Below are 25,203 nucleotides of genomic sequence, written 5' to 3'. Positions count from 1 at the left end.
GAGTCATGACGCATATGCATTACCTTTCTACTGAGTTGGCTTTTCATATAAGTGCATAAAAGCCCTTTTCAACAGTTTAACGGTTGTATGTCGAAAAAGGAATTTATTACTTTAGTTTCGCACACTCGTGTATAAGAAATAAGCTGGAAATTACGTACGAAATTACGAATTAGGTACGAAAACCAATTCTGTGTAAAATAATTATAAAAATTTATAAGGTTAAATATTAAAATCACGGAAAATAAATATGTCATTATAAACTAAAAATATACCGCTTAACCGGGATAGTGGCCTAGCTACACTGACAGCCGTACGGAAGGGCCTGGGCTCGAATCCCGGAGAAGGCAAGAATATTTGTAAATGTATAGTGTCCGTGCGGCATGGGGGCACTCTAAATATGCGGCGAACCGAAAATCCTCTCGAGGGATTGTGGTAGGGTAAGACGGATGGAGAGGAATGGGCTTGCACTCCTTGCCACGATGTATTTCGTGGGCTTGTTCTGATGTTACGGTCAGACAAGTGAAATAAATCACAACACAACAACCCTAAAAATATAATAAATTAATTAAATTCACGGTATGTTAGTTAAAATTTTCTAAGCTAATTAAAATTGTATTTCTAAAATTAAATAAAGACATTGAGAATCAATCATTAAATTCGAAAACAAGAACATGAAGAAAAGTATAGGTATGAATAGCTATAGTTAAGCAGTTAAGTATAGATATGAAGAGGAATTAACATTCATAGGTTATCACAGTCGGAATACGAAGCAAAATATAAGTTTCAAAAGGTGAAAATGGATTAACATAATTATAAATATTATCTCTGAATATGAATGAAAGAAAATTCTGAAAAATGAATGAAAGAAAATATCTTATCAAATTATGATGTTAGGTATGTCTCATCTTGTTCCTGCTGTTCTTCTTTATCAGTTAGTGTCTTCCTTTTGCCAGCTGCATGTTGCTGCTGCAGCTGCTGTGCTCCCTCTTATCAGATGTATGTTACACCAAGCAGCGCCTGCGTTCCTCTTGAGCATTGGGCCTGTGGTCAGTTTGACAACCTGTTTTTAAACAGGCACCTTTGCGCTACTGAGAGGAAAACTTCTGTTTTGTATACGATTGGATTTCCATGAGTCACAACTGCGTGCATTTCACTTGTTTATCTCTTTCGAGACACAACCACGGCTGCCCATAAGCCGTCTGTACGTCTGTTGCTAAATATTTTGTAAATTCATTACCTATTAGTTGTAAGAATGTTAATGAGATGTGTCAAACAACGAAGAAAATTGTTAGTATCACCATGGAGGTGATAAAAAGATTGTTGAAAAGTATGAAGATGGCGTGCATATTGCAGACTTGGTTACTGCATACCTTAGGTACTATGGTGTTTATGATTGTGAAAAACAAACCCATATTAAATCGCGTAATGTTGCAAAGAGGACAAATGAAGAGTAGAGACGTTAGACCATGCCGAAAAATTGCTTTTGATCTGGATAGCGGAAGAATATTTAGGTATAGTATCCTGTGCAATCCTTCACTTATGTACGGTATATATCCTACACTTATGTACACTATTTGTATTTAGTATTGAACAGTGTCATAAAACTAACAATAGGATTTTTTTGTAAGAATAAATTAATTATTTTTCACTTGCTTCTTGTTGGAAAATTCATTTGGTATGCTTCCAAGGATCTGGAACGAATTAATGAAACATACCTAGGTATCACCATACCTTGATCTTTGCAATGTTCTATATACATTTGAGTAATTATTGAATAAGTATATAAAAAAGTATATTGTTCGACAAAAACAGACACGTGTTTCAGAAGACTTTTTTTTTTTATTATTTTATTTTTCAGGTTAAAAAGAAATAACTGCAGCGACAAGTATTAACTTATTTTATTACATATTTATATATCATGAAGTCATATTCAATAGAAAATCATACACTAAAATAAAACTCTGGAAAAACTGGGAAATTTGATAATATTTGCAAATAATTATCTCAGTGTAACGAGACAGCTGCGAGCAAAAACTGCCGTTGGATGATATGTCTATTTGGAATTCTTAAAAAACACTTCGCAACAAACAAAGCCTTCATTCCTTTAAACCTCTACTCTATAACAGTTAGAGTTGAAGAAATAATATATCTGATACAATTAGAGTAATTCATCAATTGCTTTTTTCTTTAAATCCTTGAAATGAAGGTAAATATATCAAGAAACAGTGGCGAACTTTCTATCATTATCTCAAGTGTTTAATAAATAGGGAAGAAAAAACCTGAAAGCTTTCAGATTTTATATTATGCCCAAAGGGACGTTTTTTAAGGTTTTGTGTGTTACCTTTATTTATTAAATATCATGTTCTTCGCACTTAAATCATAAAATTCAAACCAAAAGCAATATCGTAAAATATTTACAAGAGCATTTCTTTAGAATTTCCGATACACAGTCTCGTGCGCTGGAGATACTTTTTTCCCGTAAAGTTTTGCCATTGTTCGCTTTGAAATGGTTTTCTTAATCAAAAACTCATAAATGGTTTAGAAAATATGAAATTGTAATAAAATAAATTCCAAATTCCAAATTTGAGCTTCCAGATACCCATATTCGGGTGCAGACGTACGTTATTCAAAATTGGATGGCTCTAGGTAACGTTGTTTTATCAGAATGCAAGAAACACATTACATTTATGCAGATTCTTTATTATTTAATTTCTTTAAATATAATGCAGGGCTTTAATATTTGATAGCAACAATTTCAAAAGTGATTCGCCGTTTATAGTGAATCTACGCAAAATGCCAAAACGAAATTAATCACCCTTCTGAGCTATCGCTAATTTGGGCTAAAAAAAATAAAAATTAAAAAAAAAAAAAAAAAACTTTCATTTTTGGTTTTAATATTTCAAAGAGAAGGCTCAGAACTGATACTAAATAAGAAAATGTTTTAGTGAAAATAAATGATGATGACATCAATATTTGACACAATAACCAATCATTTGTGTTTTTGTTATTGAGATGCAAGTCATAAAAACTTTAAAGATAATGAGTATGAGGTTCATTTCATTCATTTTACGCTTAAGTATTTATTAAAAGCTAGAACACATGCATTTTCTTATTCCTTTTTATTTTATTAATCTATTTATGTATTTTTGGTTTCTTTTCCATTTGCTAATACGGCACAGTTGACTACCAAAAGTAGAAATTTTTGAATTAAATTAAATTTTATTACAGAAATAACGAATATAATTCGTTTATAAACGAAATACGAATTATAAATTATTTAATTAATTTTATTCTCTCAATATAAATTTGGAACTTGTTCAATGTAAAATGTATTCATTCACTTATAAGTGACCAACAATAAAAAAATATTCTTATATAATAAGTGAATGAAAAAACGAAAACCCTGGTAGTGATAATAACTAGTTCTGCACTGTATTAACATTTTTATCAGTGAATGATTTATTAGCATTCTTTTATTAAAAATAAATCTGGTGCAGAGCAGAACTAGCAAAAATTTGGTCATTAAAGCTTAATCGAAATTAGGAATTTAAAGTTAAGTTTTTTTTTCGAAAGCCGCATGAATTTTAATAAGATGTCCCATTTTACTGACACAATGTTAATGAATTTTTTTAAGATTGTTTTAATTCGGTCGAAGATTTTAATAATAGAATCTATATTACAATCTAAGAAGTGATATTATTCTAAATAAGTGAAATTTCAGAAACATGTTAATATTCTTTTTCAGTATGATTTATGTTAAAACTGTAAAAGTTAAAATGATATGAAACATAATTTTATTGATTTAAGGCTTATGAAAATTATGGCAATTTTTTCTGAGACTTTCAGATAATAGTAAAAAATATAATTTCGAATATATTTGGAAATTAAATGAGTTTAAACAAAACAACTCTGATGCTGGTATTTGGAATGCAACTTAAATATAAGCACCTTGATGAAAAATGAAATAGCGAAAATATTGTATTGTAAACATGTAAGTGAAAATATAAGTAATATTAAGTTATTATGTATTATATAATATAATAATATTTAGCGTAAATATGAAAGCATTATATAGACATACATAAAATTAATATAAATACAATATGTATACATATTTAGAATAAACATGAACATATAGTGTAAACATAAATAAAACTAGTGTAAATACATTCATATACACATCTCAAACATATAAATGATAATGAGAATTGGTGAACTGCATTTACATATCACTTTACGAAATATGAAAACAGAAAAATACTCAGCGTAAATATGAACACATAATATAAGCACATATAAAATTAACATAAATACGATGTATACATATTTAGAATAAATATGAGTATATAGTGTAAACACAAATAAAATTAATTAAAATATATACATATCTACACCCCAAACATGTTAATTATAATCAGAGTTGGTGTAATGCAATTATATATCATTTTACGAAATATGAAAACAGAAAAATACTTAATACTTAACGTAAAAATGAACGCATAATATAAGCATACATAAAATTATAATAAGTACAGTATGTACAAATATTTAGTATAAATGCAAGCATATAGTGCATAAATAAAATTAATGTAAATACATAAATATATACATCCCAAGTTGGCGTAATGCAATTATATATCATTTCACGAAATGTGAAAACTTAAAAATACTTAATATTTAACGTAAAAATAAGCACATAATATAAGAACATATAAAATTAATATAAGTAACAATATGTACACATATTTAAAATAAACGTGAGTATATAGTGCGTAAATAAAATTAATGTAAATATATACATGTATATGTTACCGTGAAAGACCGAAATTGGAGAATGTCGACTTTCACCGGAGAATATCAACATTCACCAAATACGTCGGTGAAAGACCGAATATTTCACTACATTCTTGTATATTCGGACCCTCACCGGTGTATGTCGACAATCACAGATATGCTCTGGTGAAAGTCGAAAAGAGAGGTCATAAAGTCCCATAATAGTTTAAGTTGTTGCAATAAATAAGATTTGAATCACATAATTTAGTAAGTTTTTTATTACTGTTATTTTATTTTCTCATTTAGAACGTACTGTATAATTAAGTAAGTTTTTAATTTCTATTATTTTCCTTTCTCATTTTGAATGTATTGTGTGTTTTAGGTTCTCATGTTCTTAAGTTCTTATTTCAAGTCTCAAGTGCGTTTATTCACGACTGAATTACAAAGAAGAAAATATAATATTGTTATATGTTCACTGTTCACCATTAGTACAACCGGTGTAAGTATCTGACTTACACCGGTCAATGTGAATGTCAACATTGACCGGTATAAGTCAGAAATAAGAGTATTTGGAAAATATTTCGGACATACACCAAGAGACTATGTGAATGCTGACATTCATCGGTGAAAGTCGACATTCTCCAGATTTCGGTGTTTCACCGTAACATATACATCCCAAATATATAAATTATGAGAATTAGTGTAATGCATTTACATATCATTTTGCGAAATATGAAAACAAAACAAAAATAAATAAATATAAGATATGAATTTGAAATAATTATGTTTGACGAATTAATTTTTGTTGTAATATACGTGAAACAGGAAATTAAGAAACAAATTATCCGAATTAAATTATAAGGGTACATTTTTAGTAGCAGCTAAAATTATTAGCTTATTTTTAAACTTCTTATAAACAAATTTATGTTTTATATGAAATAAAAGTTATCGTTTTAGATATAGAAACCTATATCGTACCTCTCCCTCTCAGCTATCAAGTATATAAAAGAATATATATCTCAACTATCAAGTATATAAAAGAAGTGAAATTCTTTTCTGTAAGTGTAGCTGAACGTCGGAAGGTCTTCACGAACTTAATTAAAAAAGTGCAAGATAAAAAAAGAAATATTTCTACGAACAAGGTTATCAGCACGGTAGAGCAGGAGGACAGATGGTTTAAAAAAGCATTTTGGAGTTTAATATTGCATTTACAATAAAAGTAACTTTTAAAAGAGCGGTTTTCTTCCTCGACCGCCTCAGCATGTTTCTCTATAATACGAGCATATATAGCATTCAACATAATCATAATACAAATATATAAAATAAATCAGATTCTAACCGCAAAATTTGATTTTAATTAATATGATAGCTGCGCTTGATGTATTGATAGAATGTTTTTAGTATTTCATATGAAATTTCTTAACTTAATTCTTAAATCACTTTTCCAAAACTATTTAACTCTTTTCTTGCTTTCCATGATAAATTATTGATTTGACTAATCCCTGCTTCTACTAGGTAAGAACAAAAAGTCAATGATAATGATGTTGGTTTGGTAATAAATTTTACTTTGAGATATTTCGCTAGGATATCTATTAAGTTTCAAAACTTAGCTAACCCATGTATTTTGAATATAAGACTTGTGCTTGAACATCCTCTTCAATGAAATCAACTCTTCTTGCATCATAACATGAAGAACAGATATGTTGTAGTTTTGGTATATGTTTTCCCTTATATGTTATATGATTTTTTCCTTCCTATATCCCATAGCCTTATATCAATAAATATTGAATTATCAATTATGTTTATAACATTTTTATAATCAATGGGACCTTAATTACACCGGCGTATATTCGGCTACTGACCACTTAATTATCACTGATTACCTTTAAAATATCATCGATCCCCGGCAGGGTCAATACTGACCCCGCTGGGAACCCTAATCTAAATATTTGTTAATTACTAATCAAAATCATTTTTCTCAATTCTTAATTCAAATTTTTTATTACTCGAAATGTTTTTTTACTCCTTTCAAATCCGTTTTATCTAAGTTCCACTGCATCTTCATTTTTTTAGTTGCTTTTAATTACAAAAGTATGATTTATGACCTAGCCTTAACTCGGAATGAGTGTGATATAATTTTTTATCAGTATATTTAATCCAGGAATTAAATTAACACTGTCAGGCTTTATTTTAATTAACAAGATTTCGCTTGTATTAAACTCTGTCCTGTGTTCCTAATGCTTTGTCTGCTCTACCAGAATAGGCGAAAATAAGTACTTAAATTAAAGAGAAAGAGGAATAGAAACTCCAGTCGGACGTAAAGAAACGCCTCTGTTTCTGACTGAGGTGAATGATATTTCTACTAATTGTCGAATTTTCTCTTTGCATTAAATGTTTAGCAGTAGAGCGTGAAATTTATCAAGCCAAATTTTAGGATATAATTTCGATGCGTGAATTAGGAAGAACCGAATGCCGTGTTCTCTGTTATTGCTATAAGAAGTGGAATTAAAAATTTTAATAGTTCTGCAATTCAAGCAGATATTAACATTCCAGTTGTTTTATTTGCTGTGGTGTTTAATCAGTATTCTAGTGCTGTTAGTTAAAGACCAGGAAAAAAACTCCCTCTGGCATGTTAGAAGGTTACACTAGTATTTTAGATTAAGCGAAATTGCAGTGATAAGACGTCACAAAATATATGTCTGAAAAACTATAAAGTTTTATGCCTTTTACGCCATAAGTATTCTGAGACATTCATATAACTTCACACACACACCAATTATTTATAATATATGAACAAATTTCCCAACATGTAATTAAAAAGACAATACATCATAACTAAAATAATGCTATAACAAAACACTTCCATAGTTGAACAACGCAGTACTCTTTGAGATCGTCAGCAATTAACATGAGAACAGATTAAAAACGAGTTGTGTTATACATGAGTAGGAAATCTATAACACACTACACAATACACATTGCGCAAAACACACTGATTTACAATGATATTATAGAAAAAAATTCAGCACTTTTCAACAATAAACATTCATCATATTTCCAAACTGGATGAAATGACGTCACTAGATATATACGAGTATTGCCATGTACACGTTGACACTGGTGCTATGTCTATGAGGCGAACAGCCAATGACGAGCCCAGAACGGGCCCACGAGTTCTCCTTTTCAGAAGAATACACATTTTGTTGTTAGAACATTTTAAGTCGTTCTCAATATCCTTAGTTATACTATTATATCATCTATCTCTGATTTTAACAAAACGTTGCAAATTCAGAATTGTACATAAATTTTAACGTTACAAATGTCTATAATCTAGTGTTCCCATTTTCCATGGCACGTTATGCTACCACAACATTTATCATCGACGTGATCTGTCGGACTGCCACGCTAAGTCTATAAAATAAAAATTTTCATCCTCAATTTCGACAGTGGCTGTGAACGCGGAAGAGATTTTCTGCCCCTGTGTTGGCAGGTCTTGCCAACACTGAGATAGAAAATGTTTTCTGCGTTTAATTATTCTGTTCTAATTAAGAGAGCTGTCGCCCTTCGTAAGACAAAAATCTCTTAATTTATTGTTATATCATATTATGCTTTTTATAATTCAGCTATAATGTACATAATACTTACTCGACTATAGAATGGTTGCTTGAACATCAAGGGAACAGTTTGCGACTTTTCTTCTATCTGTTACTTAATTTATACATTGTTATATTATAACAAATTATAAGTAACCATTATTGACATGAGATTCACTTTTTTTTTCACTTTTTGTAACAGCGAGACTTGGTTATCACTTAAATTTTTTTCCATGTAAAATTTAAAGGAAAATATTATTTTTAAATCTGAAGCAAACATTTTTAGTGCTACATCTAGACTAATATTTCTAGCATTGATTTGAAAATACTGCTGTTTAAAGATATTTCATAAATTATCTCTAGACAAAGAAATTAACTGCATTAATTGGTAATTAAATCATATAGTTTAGTTTTTATAATCTGCATGTAGTTTAGAAAATAAAAATTCGGAAGTTGGAATAATAAACTACGGGTATATTATTTGTCAGTACAATGTATTAGAAAAATTGATTTTCATGTTGATATTTTGGGAGGTTGCTGAACGGATTAACTGGATTTACATTATTTTCAACTGGTAAGTTTGTTTCTAGATACGAGAAATTCGCTATACGAGCTCAAGGCCGGAACGATTTAAACTCGTATCTCGAAGTGTCACTGTATTTAAGTTTTAGTTTTACCTAAATTACATAACTTTTCAAATTTCACCTCTTGTCTATAGTCTTTTCTATTTATTTACGAAGACAAGAAATCGTCAGAAGTACATCAAGTTTAACATAGTTTTAATAGTTAATTAGATTTAATCTTTCAGCATAAATTTTCCAGCTCTTGCTGTAAATAAAAGTTGCATTATGCAATTAAATTAATCATAAATGTTTTTAAGAATAAAATTTGCTTTATACAGTTAACTCAAAAATAAAAATTAAATTTCAGTTGTTATAAGCACACGAAAGTATATAAAACTGACAGGGGTATCTCCAACTCCGTTTCTTTTTTTCTTCTAAATCCGAAAAATTTGCTTACAAATGATGATAATTTGTCAATATGATTAAAAACGATAGAAATAGTAAAACGTTTTATTCTAGAATTATGGTTCTAAGGAAATGGTAACTGAAAACTTTTCGAAGGATTCTATTAATAACACAATGATATAAATCCTGTAACTGAGGCATTAAACACTACTTTTGATTTGAGCATATATTAAGGGTATTATTAGGCACAATATTTCTGAAAGTTAGTTTTCAATGCTAATTCAGTAAGAAAACTCTTTATATGCGTTTCAACAAGTGATTTTCTCTTTTGTTAATTTATTCTGATTGCTTTAAAGTAAGGATTCTTGAAGTAAAGGTGTAAGGTTTCTTTTAGCTAACATGTAATTTTTGTGTTAATTCTTTTCTGCAGTTTTCCATCAAGTCTTAACCAGAACCAGTAGGTGGAGTTTGGATAGCAGTCGAAAGTGTAATTTAGAGAGAAATATTTTGAAAATGCATCAAAAAGCAGTTTCTTCCATAGCCATCCACCTCCAAGCTGATCTGATTTTAGTAAATGAATCTTTCCATTGCCAGCGCTTTCTAGAAGACACAGGTAATTGGAGCTGGGTTGACTAGACACTGAAACTGAGAATTGTGTTGTATGTGTATAAATATTGGTATTTTAGCTATCCCGTAAATAACAGTTGTTAAGCTTCGTAAAATTTTAGTTGTATTCGAATTTTAGTTGTATTTAAGCTTTGAATAAACCTTCTAGTATCAACCATTTTACTTCTTCCTTGTTTTCTTAAAATTCTAGACTTTTAGTTACATGCGAAGGTAAAATATCCTCGGAAGTAAAAAAGCAGGTTTGAAAGTTAATCAGGTTTATACGGCTTTCTTGAAAATTATTTGAATTCTCAGAAGTATTTAAAATGTTAATTTTGGGGAATGACTAGGTAACTACGGCTATTATCTACACAAGTAGCAATGTATTATTGTATTCTCAAAAGCATTTCAAGGCTGTTCGTAATTTTTTTCAGTTAGGTTTTCAGTGAGAGCTTGTAAATTATTTCTAAAGTCAACTCTTCACCTTTTCATAAATCCTTCGAAAAATTTATTAATGTTTTGAGATTTTATATAAATGAATTGGTTGAATTTATTTTTTTTTAATTTGACCGAAATTTTAGATAAATAAATTGAAATGGTCGCGAAATGTTTCGTCTGAATGAATATTGCAAAATAAAAAATATTTTAGATATTCGTTTGGCCATAATTAATAGCGTTAATATTTCGAAGTCTCTGAAAGTAAATTTTAGTTTTATCTACAGTACGCCGAGTTAATAAGGACAATTTAATACTTCATTATTTTTAACCTTACACATATCCTTATAGTAAATAAGATTTTCCTTTTAAAAATTTAGATTAATTCTGTTCGCTGTAATTCTTCATATGTAATACTCTTACGCGTGGGGAAACCCTTGTAGTTCGTAAAATTTGTCAGCACTTCACATATGTACACAAGTCGCATGTGACTGAATATACATGATCACATTCAAAACGATTATTTTCTATTTAACAAGGAGCTGCATATTATAAAATATTATTATGGCTCAGAATCATACGAAGTTGAAAAGCATCGTATTTCAGTAACGTGTTAATTTAAAACTTTAGAATAAATATAGTCACAGAAGAAATAAATGCACTCGTTAAAGTGAAGATGAAAGTATTGGGAGAATATTTACATACTTATATTGTGAGAAGGAAAATTGTAGTGAACAAATACAAGAGATGCAACTGCAATATTTCGACTCGAAAAGTAATAATAACACCGTAATTACCTTTTATTAATCTTAAAATATCTCAAATTTATCATTACAAAATTAATAACTCACGCCTTTCAACAAGCCATTTTGCACTCTCTCTCGTCAATGGCAACACTCACCCACATCACAAGTCACGTGGCTATATAGCAGAGGCGCAGGCGCGAGCAGTGTTTTATAATAGATTCGTTAACATAAGAAAATCAATTAAATTAAATTATTCTTAGTTTTGCAACAAAAAGGCTCTGTGTAATTCAAGGGAATGTGGTATTATTTTCGCTTTATCAGAAACATTTCATTCAAGTAGACAAAATAAAGCTATTTTTACTCCTCTAAGAAAAGAGGCCTCCAGCATTCTACCTCAGAATTGCCCATGTTTTTGTGACTAAAAATTGACCTGAATTCTAATTATCCTTTATCTTCTTGTCATTCGGTTATTTTGAAACAGGAGACCTGAAAAAATGAGCAATACCCTCGCCGGGACTCGAACTGGACCTCTCGAATACGCATTGAGTGTGCTAACGTCACACCACGAAGACATGCAGAAAGGAGAGAGAAAATACCCCTTTTAAATGGTGACTAGCCCAAATCCTGGTGGTAAAGAATCATCTTCCATCACCTTTTCAGGTCGGGCACCACTATAAATTTATAAAGTTATTTTAAGCAGGAGACGTGAAAAATGAGCAATGCCCTCCACGGGACTCGAACCTAGACCTTTTGAAAACGCGCCGAGTGTGCTACTGTTACATCACGAAGGCATGCAAAAACGAGGGAGAAAATGCCTTATAAACTCACTAGTAAACTATCATCTTCAAAACTTTAATTATCAGCAGTTATATCAACATCGATATTCATGTTGTTATCTGTAATCAATAAATTTAGGCTGTTCGTTTTATGTAAGTGTAAAAATGGAATGACAGAAAATCTTCCCAGATTATAAACATGGAAGGAATTTGGAAATATGCAATTTTTAAATCAAGATGGCAAGAAACATTCTATGCTGTACACAAATATATTAATTGTAGTTAAATTGCAAAAACAGGATGTTCAAATTTTAGTTGTAATTCAAGTTTGAAGTGAAAAAAATATTCACAAAACATTCTTCATTTCAATGTTTCTCTTTCCTTCTCTTTAGTTGTTTCAAATGAATTCAAATGAATTCTTGAATGGGGAAAAAGTGTTTTTAAGGATGCTTTTCAACTGTATGGGATTCATAAGCAAACAAACAATAATAAAACAATGCAAATAATTACGAAAAGATGAGTTGATTTTTTTACAGATGCAAAATCATGAATATATATCAACAAACATTACGCACAAATTTAAAGCAACAAAATGTTGTTACAAAAATACAACTCTTAAATTTTTGTTTACGTACAGTATTTCCAAAGATGACTTTTACTAACAGCAAAAATGTAAATACTTCTCTTAATAAATTTATGTTACATTTAAATAAAACATTCGCAACCGCATAATAAGCGGCAAGTATATGCCCTGGAACATATTAATATTTTTAAAATTAGAATGTAAAATGCGTTTAGAAAATTGGAAGCACGATAGAATGATCTTAATAAAAATTTGTATGATACTGGAAGACAGTAGATCAAGGATCCTGAACCTACTTTTATCACAGATTATTTTTTTTTTCATTTATCGAAAGAAAGTATACTTAAGAATGTAAATTCTGTAAGCCGAATTCTATAGAAATAGATTTAAATCTTATCAAAAATATTTTGTAACAGATCGAACATAGCATAGGAGAACTGCGTTTGAAGATTTTATTTTTAACACACCTTTTTGGTTTAATGAAAGACTACACAGAGCGTCTATAAAGCTTTAGGACTAATATTTTTGACAAACTTCAACAAACTTGTCAAAGGGTAAAGCATGGCATTTATTACTATTACTTCTTCCGATTCCTGAAGTATCATCTGCTTATGGATGAAAATTTCGATGCAATTAATTGTTTTCTTTTATCTAGTGAATATCTGCCGTCAGGATTCGAAATCTCAACAAAGAAGGGAAAAAATTGTTGTAAATTACGAAAAGCAACAACATAAGCATATATCAAACATTGACACAATCCTATGTTTCTCGTTGCTATGAGAAATCTCGCGAAGGGCAGGCAGATGTAAATGATGGACCCAAAAATTTTCGCCATTGGCTTTTCCTTCAAATGATAACAGATGATCTTACAAAATTGTTGGGAAACTCTTGTAAAAACAAACTACTGTTTCTATTTTCTGCTGCATGATAACTCGCCGTCACATAATTCCATCCCTGTTGAGCGAGCAACGAAGGGAAGCAAAGAACGGTTTCACGAATTCCAACCATCCCATCCTCCTTATTCACAAGATTTGGCCTCTGTAGACTACTCTCACTGCTCTAAAATGAAGTCTCTTCTCAAATGTTATTATTTTAATAGCACTGAAGCCAATCAAGAAAGCGTAACTTGTGACTCAGCAGTATTTAAAAAGATGAGTTCAAAGCAGGAATCAAGCAACTGTAGAAACATACTGTAGGAAAACGCGTTATACAGACTTACAAAATTATACATTGAAGATAAGTACAAATACTGTTCTTTTTTCAACTTTCGACTTTGTAAGAACGTAACTTTTAAAGGTTTTAGACGCATTGTGTATAGACATAACTCAAAATTTTTACTTGAAAAAAAATAATATTAAAACGCAGTCAGACTAATACATAAAACATGAAGCGTAAAATACGCTTAGAAGGACCGTATAAGTTATCACTAACTAATATCTTGAGAAAGCTAAATAATTGTTTCAAAACAGACTGATTGAAAACAATTACTCGAATAAAAATTCTATTCGTTTAATCTTTCAAATGCATTTTTTGCTTATTTATGAACTTTTTAGCCATTACACACAAAAATAAATTAAACAGAATGAAACACAAGCTCTTGATAATTTCGACGTCTTCTTTACAAAATCTTTCCAAATTAGTTTGACGATACAAGCAGAATCACGAATTTTAATCGCCAAAATATTTTGCAAAGAGTTTTTACACATTTATTATGGCTAATGCTTTCAATTTCTTTTCTTATAAGGTGATCATTTTCCCCACTCTCAGCCGTAATATTGTTCATATAAATTTCGTACATAGTTTCAGAATCGTTGTCGTTTAAAACAGACTGATATTAAAGCATGTATTGGAAGACTGCTTATTATACCACGTACTCTACTTTCTAACGCTAATATCAAATTGGACCAATTTTCAGTGACCATAAGTTGAATAACTTTCACACAGTTTCTCTAGAATATCATGCTTAGCATTGAATTATAATAACGAATTAGTTTCGAGCTTTTATAATTTCTAAATATTTTCACGAACCTATTTAATGTTACTTTACACACAAAATTAGTACCCTTTAAAATACTGTACAAAGTTTTTAGAAGCGAATTTTTGTTAGGGTACAAAAATTTAATTTTCAGACAGCAATTCAAATAATTCATCATTATAATATATCTATATATATATATATTATATATTTTAAGTGAGATTTTCAGAAGTGAATAACAGCTGAGTATAACTGTTAATTAACGCAAAATTATTATAGTTTTCAAAACGGTAATCCTTACAAAATTAATACGCATCAGACATTTGTAGTTGAGAATAAAAGGTGAGTTCACTTTTACTTGCTTGGAAGACACAGAGTACAACAATGGAAGACAGTTATCACGCAAAGTTTGGAAGCACAACGTCTAAAACTGGAAATCCTCTTACGGATATGTATCTCTAAAAGAGATTTTAAATTTTATGTTCTCAGACTATTATTTCTAATAAGAATGCTCCTTCATTTTCTGGTGCATTTAAACAAGCGGTTATTTCACTATGAAATAAAATACTTTTCTGAATAGTAATAATTTACAAGGTGAAATTGATCAAAGTTTTGGCCTAAACATTCATGTATACCTATCTTTACTGAAAACTGAAACTGAACTCGAAAATATTATTCCCTATGACTTTCAAGTAGGTCTTACTTGAGGATAAGGTAAAGGAATATGGTAAGCAGCCACTAGTGCTTTAGCCGAAGAATATATGCCAATTATACCGCAGAAGACTCCAATACATATTATGAACACTTCCCAAGCTATTTCCCACCGGCTCATGTCGGTCAATTTAAGTTTCATGTGGAAGTAACAAGGCCACACAAAGGACAGCATAGTACCAGTAAAACTGCCTATGAGTCCCATAAGCAAAGCGAAGTGAGGAATTGATATCGCTAAAAGCAGTGTAAAGATGACCAAGAAGACTCTGAGAGCTACGGCCCATATTCGTAGTTCTCCATCTTGAGCCAAACAAGAGGGAAATCTTGTCTTGGGTTGACCACGAAACAAAGCTTGCTCTAAAAGATTGGCAGCTGCAAAATATGGAAGAGGGTACGACAACAGAGCTTTGACGACAAGGATAAGATTGACAATTACTTTAAATCCTTTGGTGGGCAAGTTATTGGTGATGACTTCTTGTGTTTCTTCAGCCCAAGTCAAAAAAGCGATCCAGGCAAATCCGGCTTTGAAAACGGCAGCAGATATGTGACTCCAGTTCAACATGCAATGAAATTTGGACCTATCTTTCATGCTGCCTTCCAAACTGGGCAAGAAGATCTGAGATGTGTAGCTAAAAACGACGATTCCTAACGTGACAGGAAACATCGATGTATCTATCTTGAATTGCACTTTAGACCATTGCCATTCCGGAGATTTAATCAGACAGAAGCCCAATATGATGACGTTGATGAGAGCGTGGGCCATTGTGCACCAAAAGCTGAGCCATGAGACTGCTGTTAACTTCTTCAGGAAAGCGCAGGGAAGCAAAAACATGGCGGATATCATCATCCACGAACGCTGATCAATGGGACCTTCTGGAAAGGATCCGATCATGAGGTCACCGCACAGAACGACGTACAAAATGCAAGTCATGAGCAATTCAATTATCTGTGCTGTGTTGACCATTTTTCCTCCATATTTTTCTCCCAAACAACTTTGGGCGATGTCGACATAGCTATCTCTCACTCTCTCCATCTCTCCTTTGTTGTTCAGTTCATACAAACAGGCAACTAAAATTTTCCCTGTATGACAGCAGATGTAAGCAACAAATGCTAGGGAGAAGACAGCCCAGTAGCCACCGTACAGTACAGAATATGGAAGGCTTACAATAAACATACCCTAGAAAAGAAAATATATATATAGGTTAGGAAACAAGTACTTAAGTAACGTCGATTTATTACACAAAATTTTAACGTACATAGAATGATCATCAATTTCGATATAACATTTTATGTAAGTTCATAAAACTGTTACGATTGACTATAGTCAAATTCTATCGTCAAAAAAGTCAATAAACTATCTTATTTGTACTGTATATTTATTGTTCTGATATACTCATTATGATTCATTGTTAAATTCGATATATTATATATCATTTGTTTATAAAGAAATTAGCTTAACACGTATATTATTCTTATATATAACTGCAGGAACTGAGACTCTAAGAGATAGATATAATGTTAAAGCGCCATCTGGATGAGCGCATGGAAAGTCGACAGGTTGACGATGGGTGAGAGCAGATGTGCGAAGTTGTGACGATTGTTTTTTTTTTTACTTTTCTCTTCATTCCAATATGTATAAAAAATTCCTAGTTTACCATTAACTTGATGAGCTGCAGTAGTGATTATTGTGATGCTTATTAATGATGTCTTCCCTACATAAATTTTGGTGTCAGAAGTCTAGATTTCCTGCCCGTAATTTGATTATGCTTAGTAAGGTGTTCTTATTAGCATCGCGTCTGGATTAGTAAAGTTCACCCATTTTCAAAAGGATTACTGGTGGACATTTCACATTTATAACCTTCGCTTTGAATGTGTAATTGCTTAAAGTGTAAAATATGCTTTCTGTAGAAAATTTTGAAAAATTAAAACGAAAACATAATGTTAAAAAGAGCAATGCTACTAAACTAATTTCACGAACTAATGTTGCTTTAGCAGAAGAAAATGTTACATGTGATATCTTACATAAACATCTAGAAGTTTTAATTGAAAAAAAATAAGTTAAAATCCTTAGATAGTCAAACTGAACATTACGTCGATATAAATTGAATTGAGGTAAACATGAGTACTGATCACCAAGAAAAAAGTATCAGGTGTACGAAGAAACTTCAACTTTTAACCGAAACAAAAAATTTGACTAACCCTTCAACATCTGAAAAACTATTAAGTACTCCGAATGATAACTTAAATTCACCTTCTTCAGTTAAACTTATTAAGTTAATAATCAAACCATACTCAGGCGACCCGAAATATTGGAATGAATTTTGGAATTCATTTGAAAGCACTATCGATCGAAATAATTGAAAGTTTGCCTATTTAAAACATACTTGACTGGAGGAGCATTGCATACAGTATCTGGTTTCCAATTAACTGATAAAAATTATGACAACTGTGTACAGTTACATAAAGATCGTTTTGATCGTAAAGGTATCATCATTCATTCTTTTATGAGTAAACTTTTAAACTTGCAAAGTGTTAAAATTCTTCAAAGGTTCCAGCTTTGAGCAAGTTACATGATGAGCTTGATATCGGTATACGAAATTTAGATTCAATGCAAGAGGATTAAAAATACTATGTTCCACTTTTGATTTCAATTGTTCTAAATTTATTGCCAGAAAATCTTGTTTTAGATTTTCAGCGGAACACAATTTCAAAATGTGATGGTACAATTTCTGATCTTCTTTTTCTAAAATGCGAAATTCAGTCTCAAAAAATTCGAGTAATTACCAGATATCCAGGTCTTACAATTGTAATGGATTTGGTCATTTTTCTAAATTTTGTCCAGGCAAACATTGTGGACCCAAATGTCTATCTTGTGGAAATTTCGATCATAAATCCTTCATGTCTGTCAAAAAAAAAGCGAAATGCTGAAAAAACCTTCCAACATCTGAAAACCTACTGTCACATCAATCAAATTTAATGCGCCGAACTTACTCCATAAAGTGATCAAAATTAATGATATATGACTTACAGCTGACATTGATACCACATGTGAAGCAACCGTTATGTCTAACGAAATTTATAAACACTTGGGGAATCCTTATTTAAGTGTGTTTCATAATATGTTGACTGGCTTCTGTAATGACAAAATTTAATGTAATGACATTTGACGCTATAATCGGCATGAATATTGTTAAACAAGGTGAAATTAACAAAGATGGTGTTTGTATTTCTAAGCATGTTGATCCGCAAACTGATCCGGAAGATGTGTACATCAATAATATTTTCCTTAGTCAAATATTTGAAATAGAAATACTTCCTAATACTAGGAAAGAACAGGTTACGATTATTGAAAATCTTCACTCCGAAGAATCCAAAAATGTGAACATTGAGAGGACTATTCAAGTAAAAGAGTAAAAGGTAAAACACCTATTTCTTACAGACCTAGACGATTACCTTTCGTCGATACAGACATTGTAGATAAACAGGTTCAAATTTGGTTAGCCGGCGGCCTAACTTATCATTGTTCTTCCGAATGTTCTAGTAAAGTATTAGTAGTAAAAAGAAAACTGGTAATCCTAGAGTTTGTATCGCAAACAAAGATCGGTATCTCGTACCATTAATAGAAGATTTACTGGATAAACTACAAGATTCTCGTACATTAACAATAATCAATTTAAAAAAATGCTTTCGTCCATGTTACTGTCGACAAAAACAACGATTTATACTTCGTTTGTCATAAATAATGGACAACATCAGTTTCTAGGTGTACATTTTGGTCTCTGAACCTCGCTTTCCGTATTTCAAAGATTTGTAAATTCCCTTTTCAAGGATTTAATCTTTATTTAGATGGTATCATAATTTCTTCTAAAGATAAAGAAGAAGGGATTAAGCGTTTGAAATCTGTTTTCTCAGTTGTGTCTGATTATGGACTCGAAATTAATTTTAAGAAATCTAAATTTTTGAATTGTAGAACTGAATTCCTTGCGTATGTCACCGAAAATGGTCAAATCTTCCCATCTCCTCTTAAAACAGCTGCTGTTATTAATTATCCTAAAACTAAAAGTCACAGAAACTTACAATGCTTCCTTCGTCTTGCCGTACGTTTTCTCAAATTTATTCTAAATTTTTCTGTACTTGCTCACCCATTAACTGAGCTTCCTAAGAAAGGTAAAGGCTTTCACTTTGGTGACAATGAAAAACGCTTTCAATCTTTTGAAACAACATTTATGTGAAAAACCTGTACTCAGCATCTATAATCAGCACAGCGATACCAAAACACACGCTGATGCCAGTATCTATGGTTATGGTTGCATACTCATGCAAAGATCTATGTTTGATAATTACCTGTCGCCTGTTTATTACACGAGTAAAATGGCATCTGATGCGGAAAAGAAATTTTTACCATTTATGAACTCAGGGTATTAGTTGTAATTCAAGCTTTGAAAAAATTTAGAGTTTAGCTTTTAGAAAAACACTTCAAAATTTTTACGTACTGTAATGCATTCAAAATGACAATAAACAATAAAGACTTGAATACACAAATAGCACGTTGGGCACTGATGTTAGAAGATTTCGACTGAAACATAATACAGAATGTGAACAAGAATGACACATGTTGACGCATTGAGCAGATCCCTTCTTATGGTTGTCACTCAAGGTAGCCTCATTCTGAAAATGTGAAGTGCTCAATAGCAAGACGATAACATTCGAGCTATCAAAGAAGTCTTAAAAGTTAAACCTTGTAGGATTCTCCACTGTGTATTTCTAAGCTACAGTGCAAAGTGAAGAACCTTAAGAACTAGTAAGCGAATAATCGCTTGAGTTCGTGAGATAGAAGACAACAAGTAAGAAGGGTGAAATAACCCTTTATTATTCCAACTAAAGTTTAACAAAACTCCGTCTTGGAGTTTTACAGTAAAGCCGACACTTGGGCTTAAGCTTAAGAGACTAAGAATTAAACTAAACTAATCTTAACTAAAGAGATATAGCCGAAACTATCAAAATTCTAACAGAGTTGGCCCCTTAACGGTAATAGAATGAGAAGCTAACAAGGGCCTAAAGTACTCCTAGCGTAATAATAGCTTACGAGAGAGTAGCGTAATAATAGCTTACGAGAGAGTAGCCTAAAAAGGCGGACGCGTGCAACCAGAATATCTGGTATCTCTCTTTCTCTCTAAGAGAGAAGAACTTAGCGGTTAAATACCGTTCTTCCTCATTAGCGTTCAGACGTGATTCTAAAACTACGTTCTGGCTGGAAGTGGTAAGTTGAAATTAAGAATCGATAGGAAAGAAAGTTTAACTCAAAATTTAACTGTTAATAAAATTAACATAATTCGTACAACCTTATGATGATTATTGTGTTAAAGCCCATATACTTTATAAGTTTGTAAACAGTAACGAATTACTGGTTGTTCCAGAATCAATGCGAACTGATATAATTAAGGAAGAACATCTTTGTGGACATTTCGCTCCGAAACGAACTGAAGAACTCATCCAAATAAAAATTTTATATGCCTTAACTTTAATTGATAACTATATTGAAAATTGTGTTCCTTGCATATTAATCGTAAATGTTGAAAACAAGAATGTATTTTGTAGTCTATACCCAAACAAGATATATCACTTCATACATCGACTGATCATTTACTGATCATTTAGGGCCATTCCAAAGCATTTAAAATTACAAGTATATATTTGCTGTTATTGACACTTTCACAAAGTTAGTATGGCTTTACCCAACAAAATCTACTGATAGCGCCGAAACAATATCCACATTGGAAAATCAAAAATTGGTACTTGGAAATCCTTCGCGTACAATTTCCGGTAACGGCTCAGCATTTACTATAAAAGATTTTCAAGATTATGTTCAACCAACGATATTAAGGGTATTCATATTACTACAGAACTGCCTGGTGCCAATGGACAAATTGAGAGACTGAATTTTGTCATAATTTATGCTCTATACAAATTATCGATTCAAAATCCCTCATAATTGTATACACACTTTGGTGAAGTTCAGCAAGTGATTAATTCAACATGCCAACGCAGTATTAATGCAACTCCATTCGAACTCATGTTTGGAACTAAAGTGAAATCTGCTAATCATGACAAAATTACAAAGCTGTTAAATGCAGAGATCCAGTTAGATTTCGTCAACGCTCTTGATAACCCTTGCACGTAAGCTAAACAACAGATTTTGAAAGTGCAGCCTGAAAATCATAAAACTACAACCTACGACGTAAACCATTGCATAAATTCCAGCTTCATGATGTTGCGGCAATCAAGCGTACACTAAATGGACCTGGTCTTAAACTGAAACCCAAGTTTCTCGGACCGTACAAGATCATGAAAATCAAGCCAAATGACACTTATGGACAATTTCATTTATGATGCTGAAGAATGTGGTTCCTTTGATGGACCTATGAAAACAAGCACTTATGCCGAATTCATGAAACCTTGGACTTTATCAGAACATATTACCAGAACTTTAACGTTTCATGGACATTTTCTCATGTGAGCTCAATTACACGTTTGGACTTTAATCCCATCTTTTCTTGATAATGATTAGTAACCATTATTTTTTAATTTTTCTAGGTGCTGTTATTAGAATACTCTGACTTTATACTATGTTCATTATCTGTATTAATTTAGCATTTTCATTTATTGTTTAATAGTGTTAGTATTTTCATTTTTAGTGTATTTTATACGTTAAATTTAAGTTTGCTCTTGTGATCTGAGGGCAGATGACGATGTAGGATGGCCGATTTATGTAAGAACTGTGACTGTAACTGAGTTAGATACAATGTTAAAGCGTCATCTGGATGAGCGTGCTGAAAAATGAGAGATTGATGATGATGAGGGCAGACGTTTGAAGTTGTGATGATTGTTCTGACTTTTTTCCATTCTAATTATATGTAAATAAATCCTAGTTTAGCAATAACTTGATGAGTTGTAGTAATGATTATAGTGATGCTTATTTATGATGTCTTCCCATTGAACAGGACCCACCAGCGGCCGAGCGGTAAAGTCGCTGAACACTGGTAGTTCGATCCGAGATTCGAATCACACGAACGGGCTGGCTGAATGGGAGTTTTCGTGGTTTTCCACATGTGTAACGTATATACGAGCCAGTTTTCCTTAGAAAGTCCTCCACGAAGGTATCCTCTCCCTGAGGAAGATAGCCCTAGTGTGTTTTGCTATAATAAACTAAGTAAAATAAAATAAAATCATGATGTCTTCTCTATATAACTATTCATTATTCTAATATCATGTTCTAATCGTGTTTATTGTTGTAATTGATATATCATCTTATGTATACATATTACAGTAAGACCCCGCTTAACGCTGTTTCGTTTAGCGCTGTTTCGGTTTAGCGCTCTTTTATTTCAACCCGGGGATTCCACGAAATCGCTCGCAGCATACGGGGATTCCCCGAAATATTATGCAGCGATAGGTTTCAAATAACATATCCGAAAGAGTGTATTTGTATTTCTTGTTTGGTGCGGTATTGTACAGACATATTTTGAAGGGGTAAACGTGGAAGATGTCGAAGAAATAATTCAAAAAGCAGCGGCTAGTCTTTCTAATGATGAGCTCAAGGAATTAACTGAACAAGAAGAAAACAAAAATGTTGACAGCAGTGATTCAGAAGAAGAGCAAAAAGAACTTTCGATGGCGTTTGTAAAAAGGAGTTTGTCTACCATAATTGAAATAATGGATCAATTCATTGAAAATGATCCGAATTTCGACAGGAGCTCAAAAGTAAGGCGTGATGTTAGAGATGCTCTATCCGTTTATGAAGAACTTTTAAGAGAACAACGCAAAAGAAAAAGGCAAACAACATTAGATGCTTTTGTCACAAAAAGGCAGAACACTGAAAACGCGTAAGGCTAACTAAATATGACTGACTTAGAATTTTATTTTATTTATTTTTTTTTTTTTAAGAATATTCGTTTTGTTATTTATATTTTGTTTTTATTTTTGCAAGAAATAATAATGTGGTATTAATTTGGGCTTTAAGAAATAAATGTTTGGTTTTTATTTTTATTAAAAAAACATACTTTTTAAATTTAATACCTAACCAATTTCCTAGCCATCTTCCCCTAACCCCAATATTTACATGTAAAGATAGCCTCGTTTAGCGCTGTTTCGCATTACGCTCTACTTTGATGGAACGTATCCCCCGCGTCTTACTGTACTTGTTTTCCTAGAATTACAGATATTTTTTAATTTACGTGCCCTTATCAACAAATTTGATAAATCTTAAGTCATCTTACTTAAGCTCCTAGACTGACAAAATATAACTTTATCCGGCAATGTCGATTTTATCATTAACCGTCTTAGTTTATCTGTGTTCTAATCTATCTATGTGTTGTATTGTATCTAAGCTTCTAATTTACTGATCATATTCTTTGGTAGTTTTGATATACTGATATACTGTCTTGTGGATGCATTATTTCTGCTTGATACATTTCCAGAAGTTTTAAATTTACGAGTATTTGCCATCAAATTTAATGCATTATTATATATAAGCTTACAAAAAAATTTTGATTCACAAAATTTGGCTTTATTTGGCGAATTTTATCATCAAATTCTAGACATAATGTTAAATATATCTCCTTGTTCATTACTCTGATTTCCTGATAATAATCTACTGATTATGCTCATTGCTGTATTCGCTATATTATTTTAGGTATTGTTTATTCATTAAGAAAAAACCTTATTTTTCTCGATAGTGTTACAGACATTTTAAAATTTTTAGTGAGTTTGTTATCAAATTCGATAAATCTTCTAAATTTTATGACTATCAGAACATGATTTCATTTCACTTTATTAATAAAAACCTACCAAAATTTAGTCTATATTTGGCGTTAGCTAAAAGTGATAAGACCTTGTTTCATGCAAAAAAAAAAAAAAAAAAGCCATTTTTTACTTCAAAATGCGGAATTTATCATTTGAAACCGAATCCAAAGGAAACTTAAAGAATTTTTTTAAATATTAAAGCTAGATTGTATCATATGGTCATATGAAATATTGATTTATAAATAAAGATAATTTTGAATATTTAAACAATTCACAGCCCAGTTTTCGAATTCTGATTTTCAGTTAGGCCATTTATGTTCCATATTAGTTCTTTCGTTTTTCGTAGCTCTGCAAAATGGAGTTTTATGAATCTTGGTAATTTATGGTGAGCATCGAAAATAAATATACTTCATATGAAATGGCTTGGTAAAATTCTTTTAATAATAATAATTTATAATATTTATAAATTTCTAAATAATATTTGAAAAATTTTAGTAACTCAATTAAAAAAGATCTTTTGAATGAATGGAAAAAATGCAAGCTTAAATTTAATGAAATATTAGACGTATCCCAGCAAATACACAGTCGATTTTTGTATGTTTTCTTTTGAGAAATGTTTAGTGATCCCTATATGTTCGCGAAGATTAATTTCATTTCAGTAAGAATAGGCTTGATGTATGTAGAGTTCATTCTACGAATTGCAGAAGTTTCGATTATATCTTCTTATTTGGCTGATAACAAGAGTATCACACAAATTGCAGAAATGTAAATTCAAGAAAAGACTATGCTAAGTAAAACTAATAAAGAAATATAACCGTGTTATTACAATAACGTATATGTAAAAAAAAAACTTTAAAAAAATGCCTTTAATTAAAAGAAGATATTTTTAATCTGATAGACCTCAAAATAATATATATTACAGCAACATTAATTACCCCCAATCTAAGCAAATTAGCTGTCTGCTTTTCGCCTAACATTAAAAGTAGCATTAAAAGAGACAAAAAGATGGCGTTCAGTTTAATAAATTTGATGTTTTGCTAGCTTATTTGCGTAATGAGAATATCTCTTATACTTTAACGTTTTGATTAGCGTAATAATCATTGAAAAATTGAAAACTTGAGCTTGTTTACATGAAGGAAGACTTAAACATATGACAAATTCTTAAAAAGTTAAAAAAATCATCATGGGTATAATCATCGTCGATTAGCTTGCTGCTAAACTGAGAGTCAGAGTGA

General features: G+C 31.2%; 1 protein-coding gene across 1 annotated transcript in view; it reads right to left on the bottom strand.

The window, feature by feature from the left end:
* Positions 1–1,883: 1,883 nt before the first annotated feature.
* Positions 1,884–25,203, bottom strand: part of VGAT (vesicular GABA transporter) — a 40,536-nt gene continuing 17,216 nt past the window's right edge. Inside the window, exon 3 of the mRNA XM_035358841.2 lies at positions 1,884–16,343. Coding sequence (XP_035214732.1) covers positions 15,144–16,343 — 1,200 coding nt within the window. The 3' untranslated portion in view covers positions 1,884–15,143. The remainder of the gene's footprint in view (positions 16,344–25,203) is intronic.

Source organism: Stegodyphus dumicola, chromosome 7, assembly GCF_044657685.1.
Source record: "Stegodyphus dumicola isolate Sdum_Otavi_A_Nest chromosome 7, ASM4465768v1".
Lineage (NCBI taxonomy): Eukaryota > Metazoa > Arthropoda > Arachnida > Araneae > Eresidae > Stegodyphus > Stegodyphus dumicola.
This window is presented reverse-complemented; position numbering and strand designations above follow the sequence as displayed.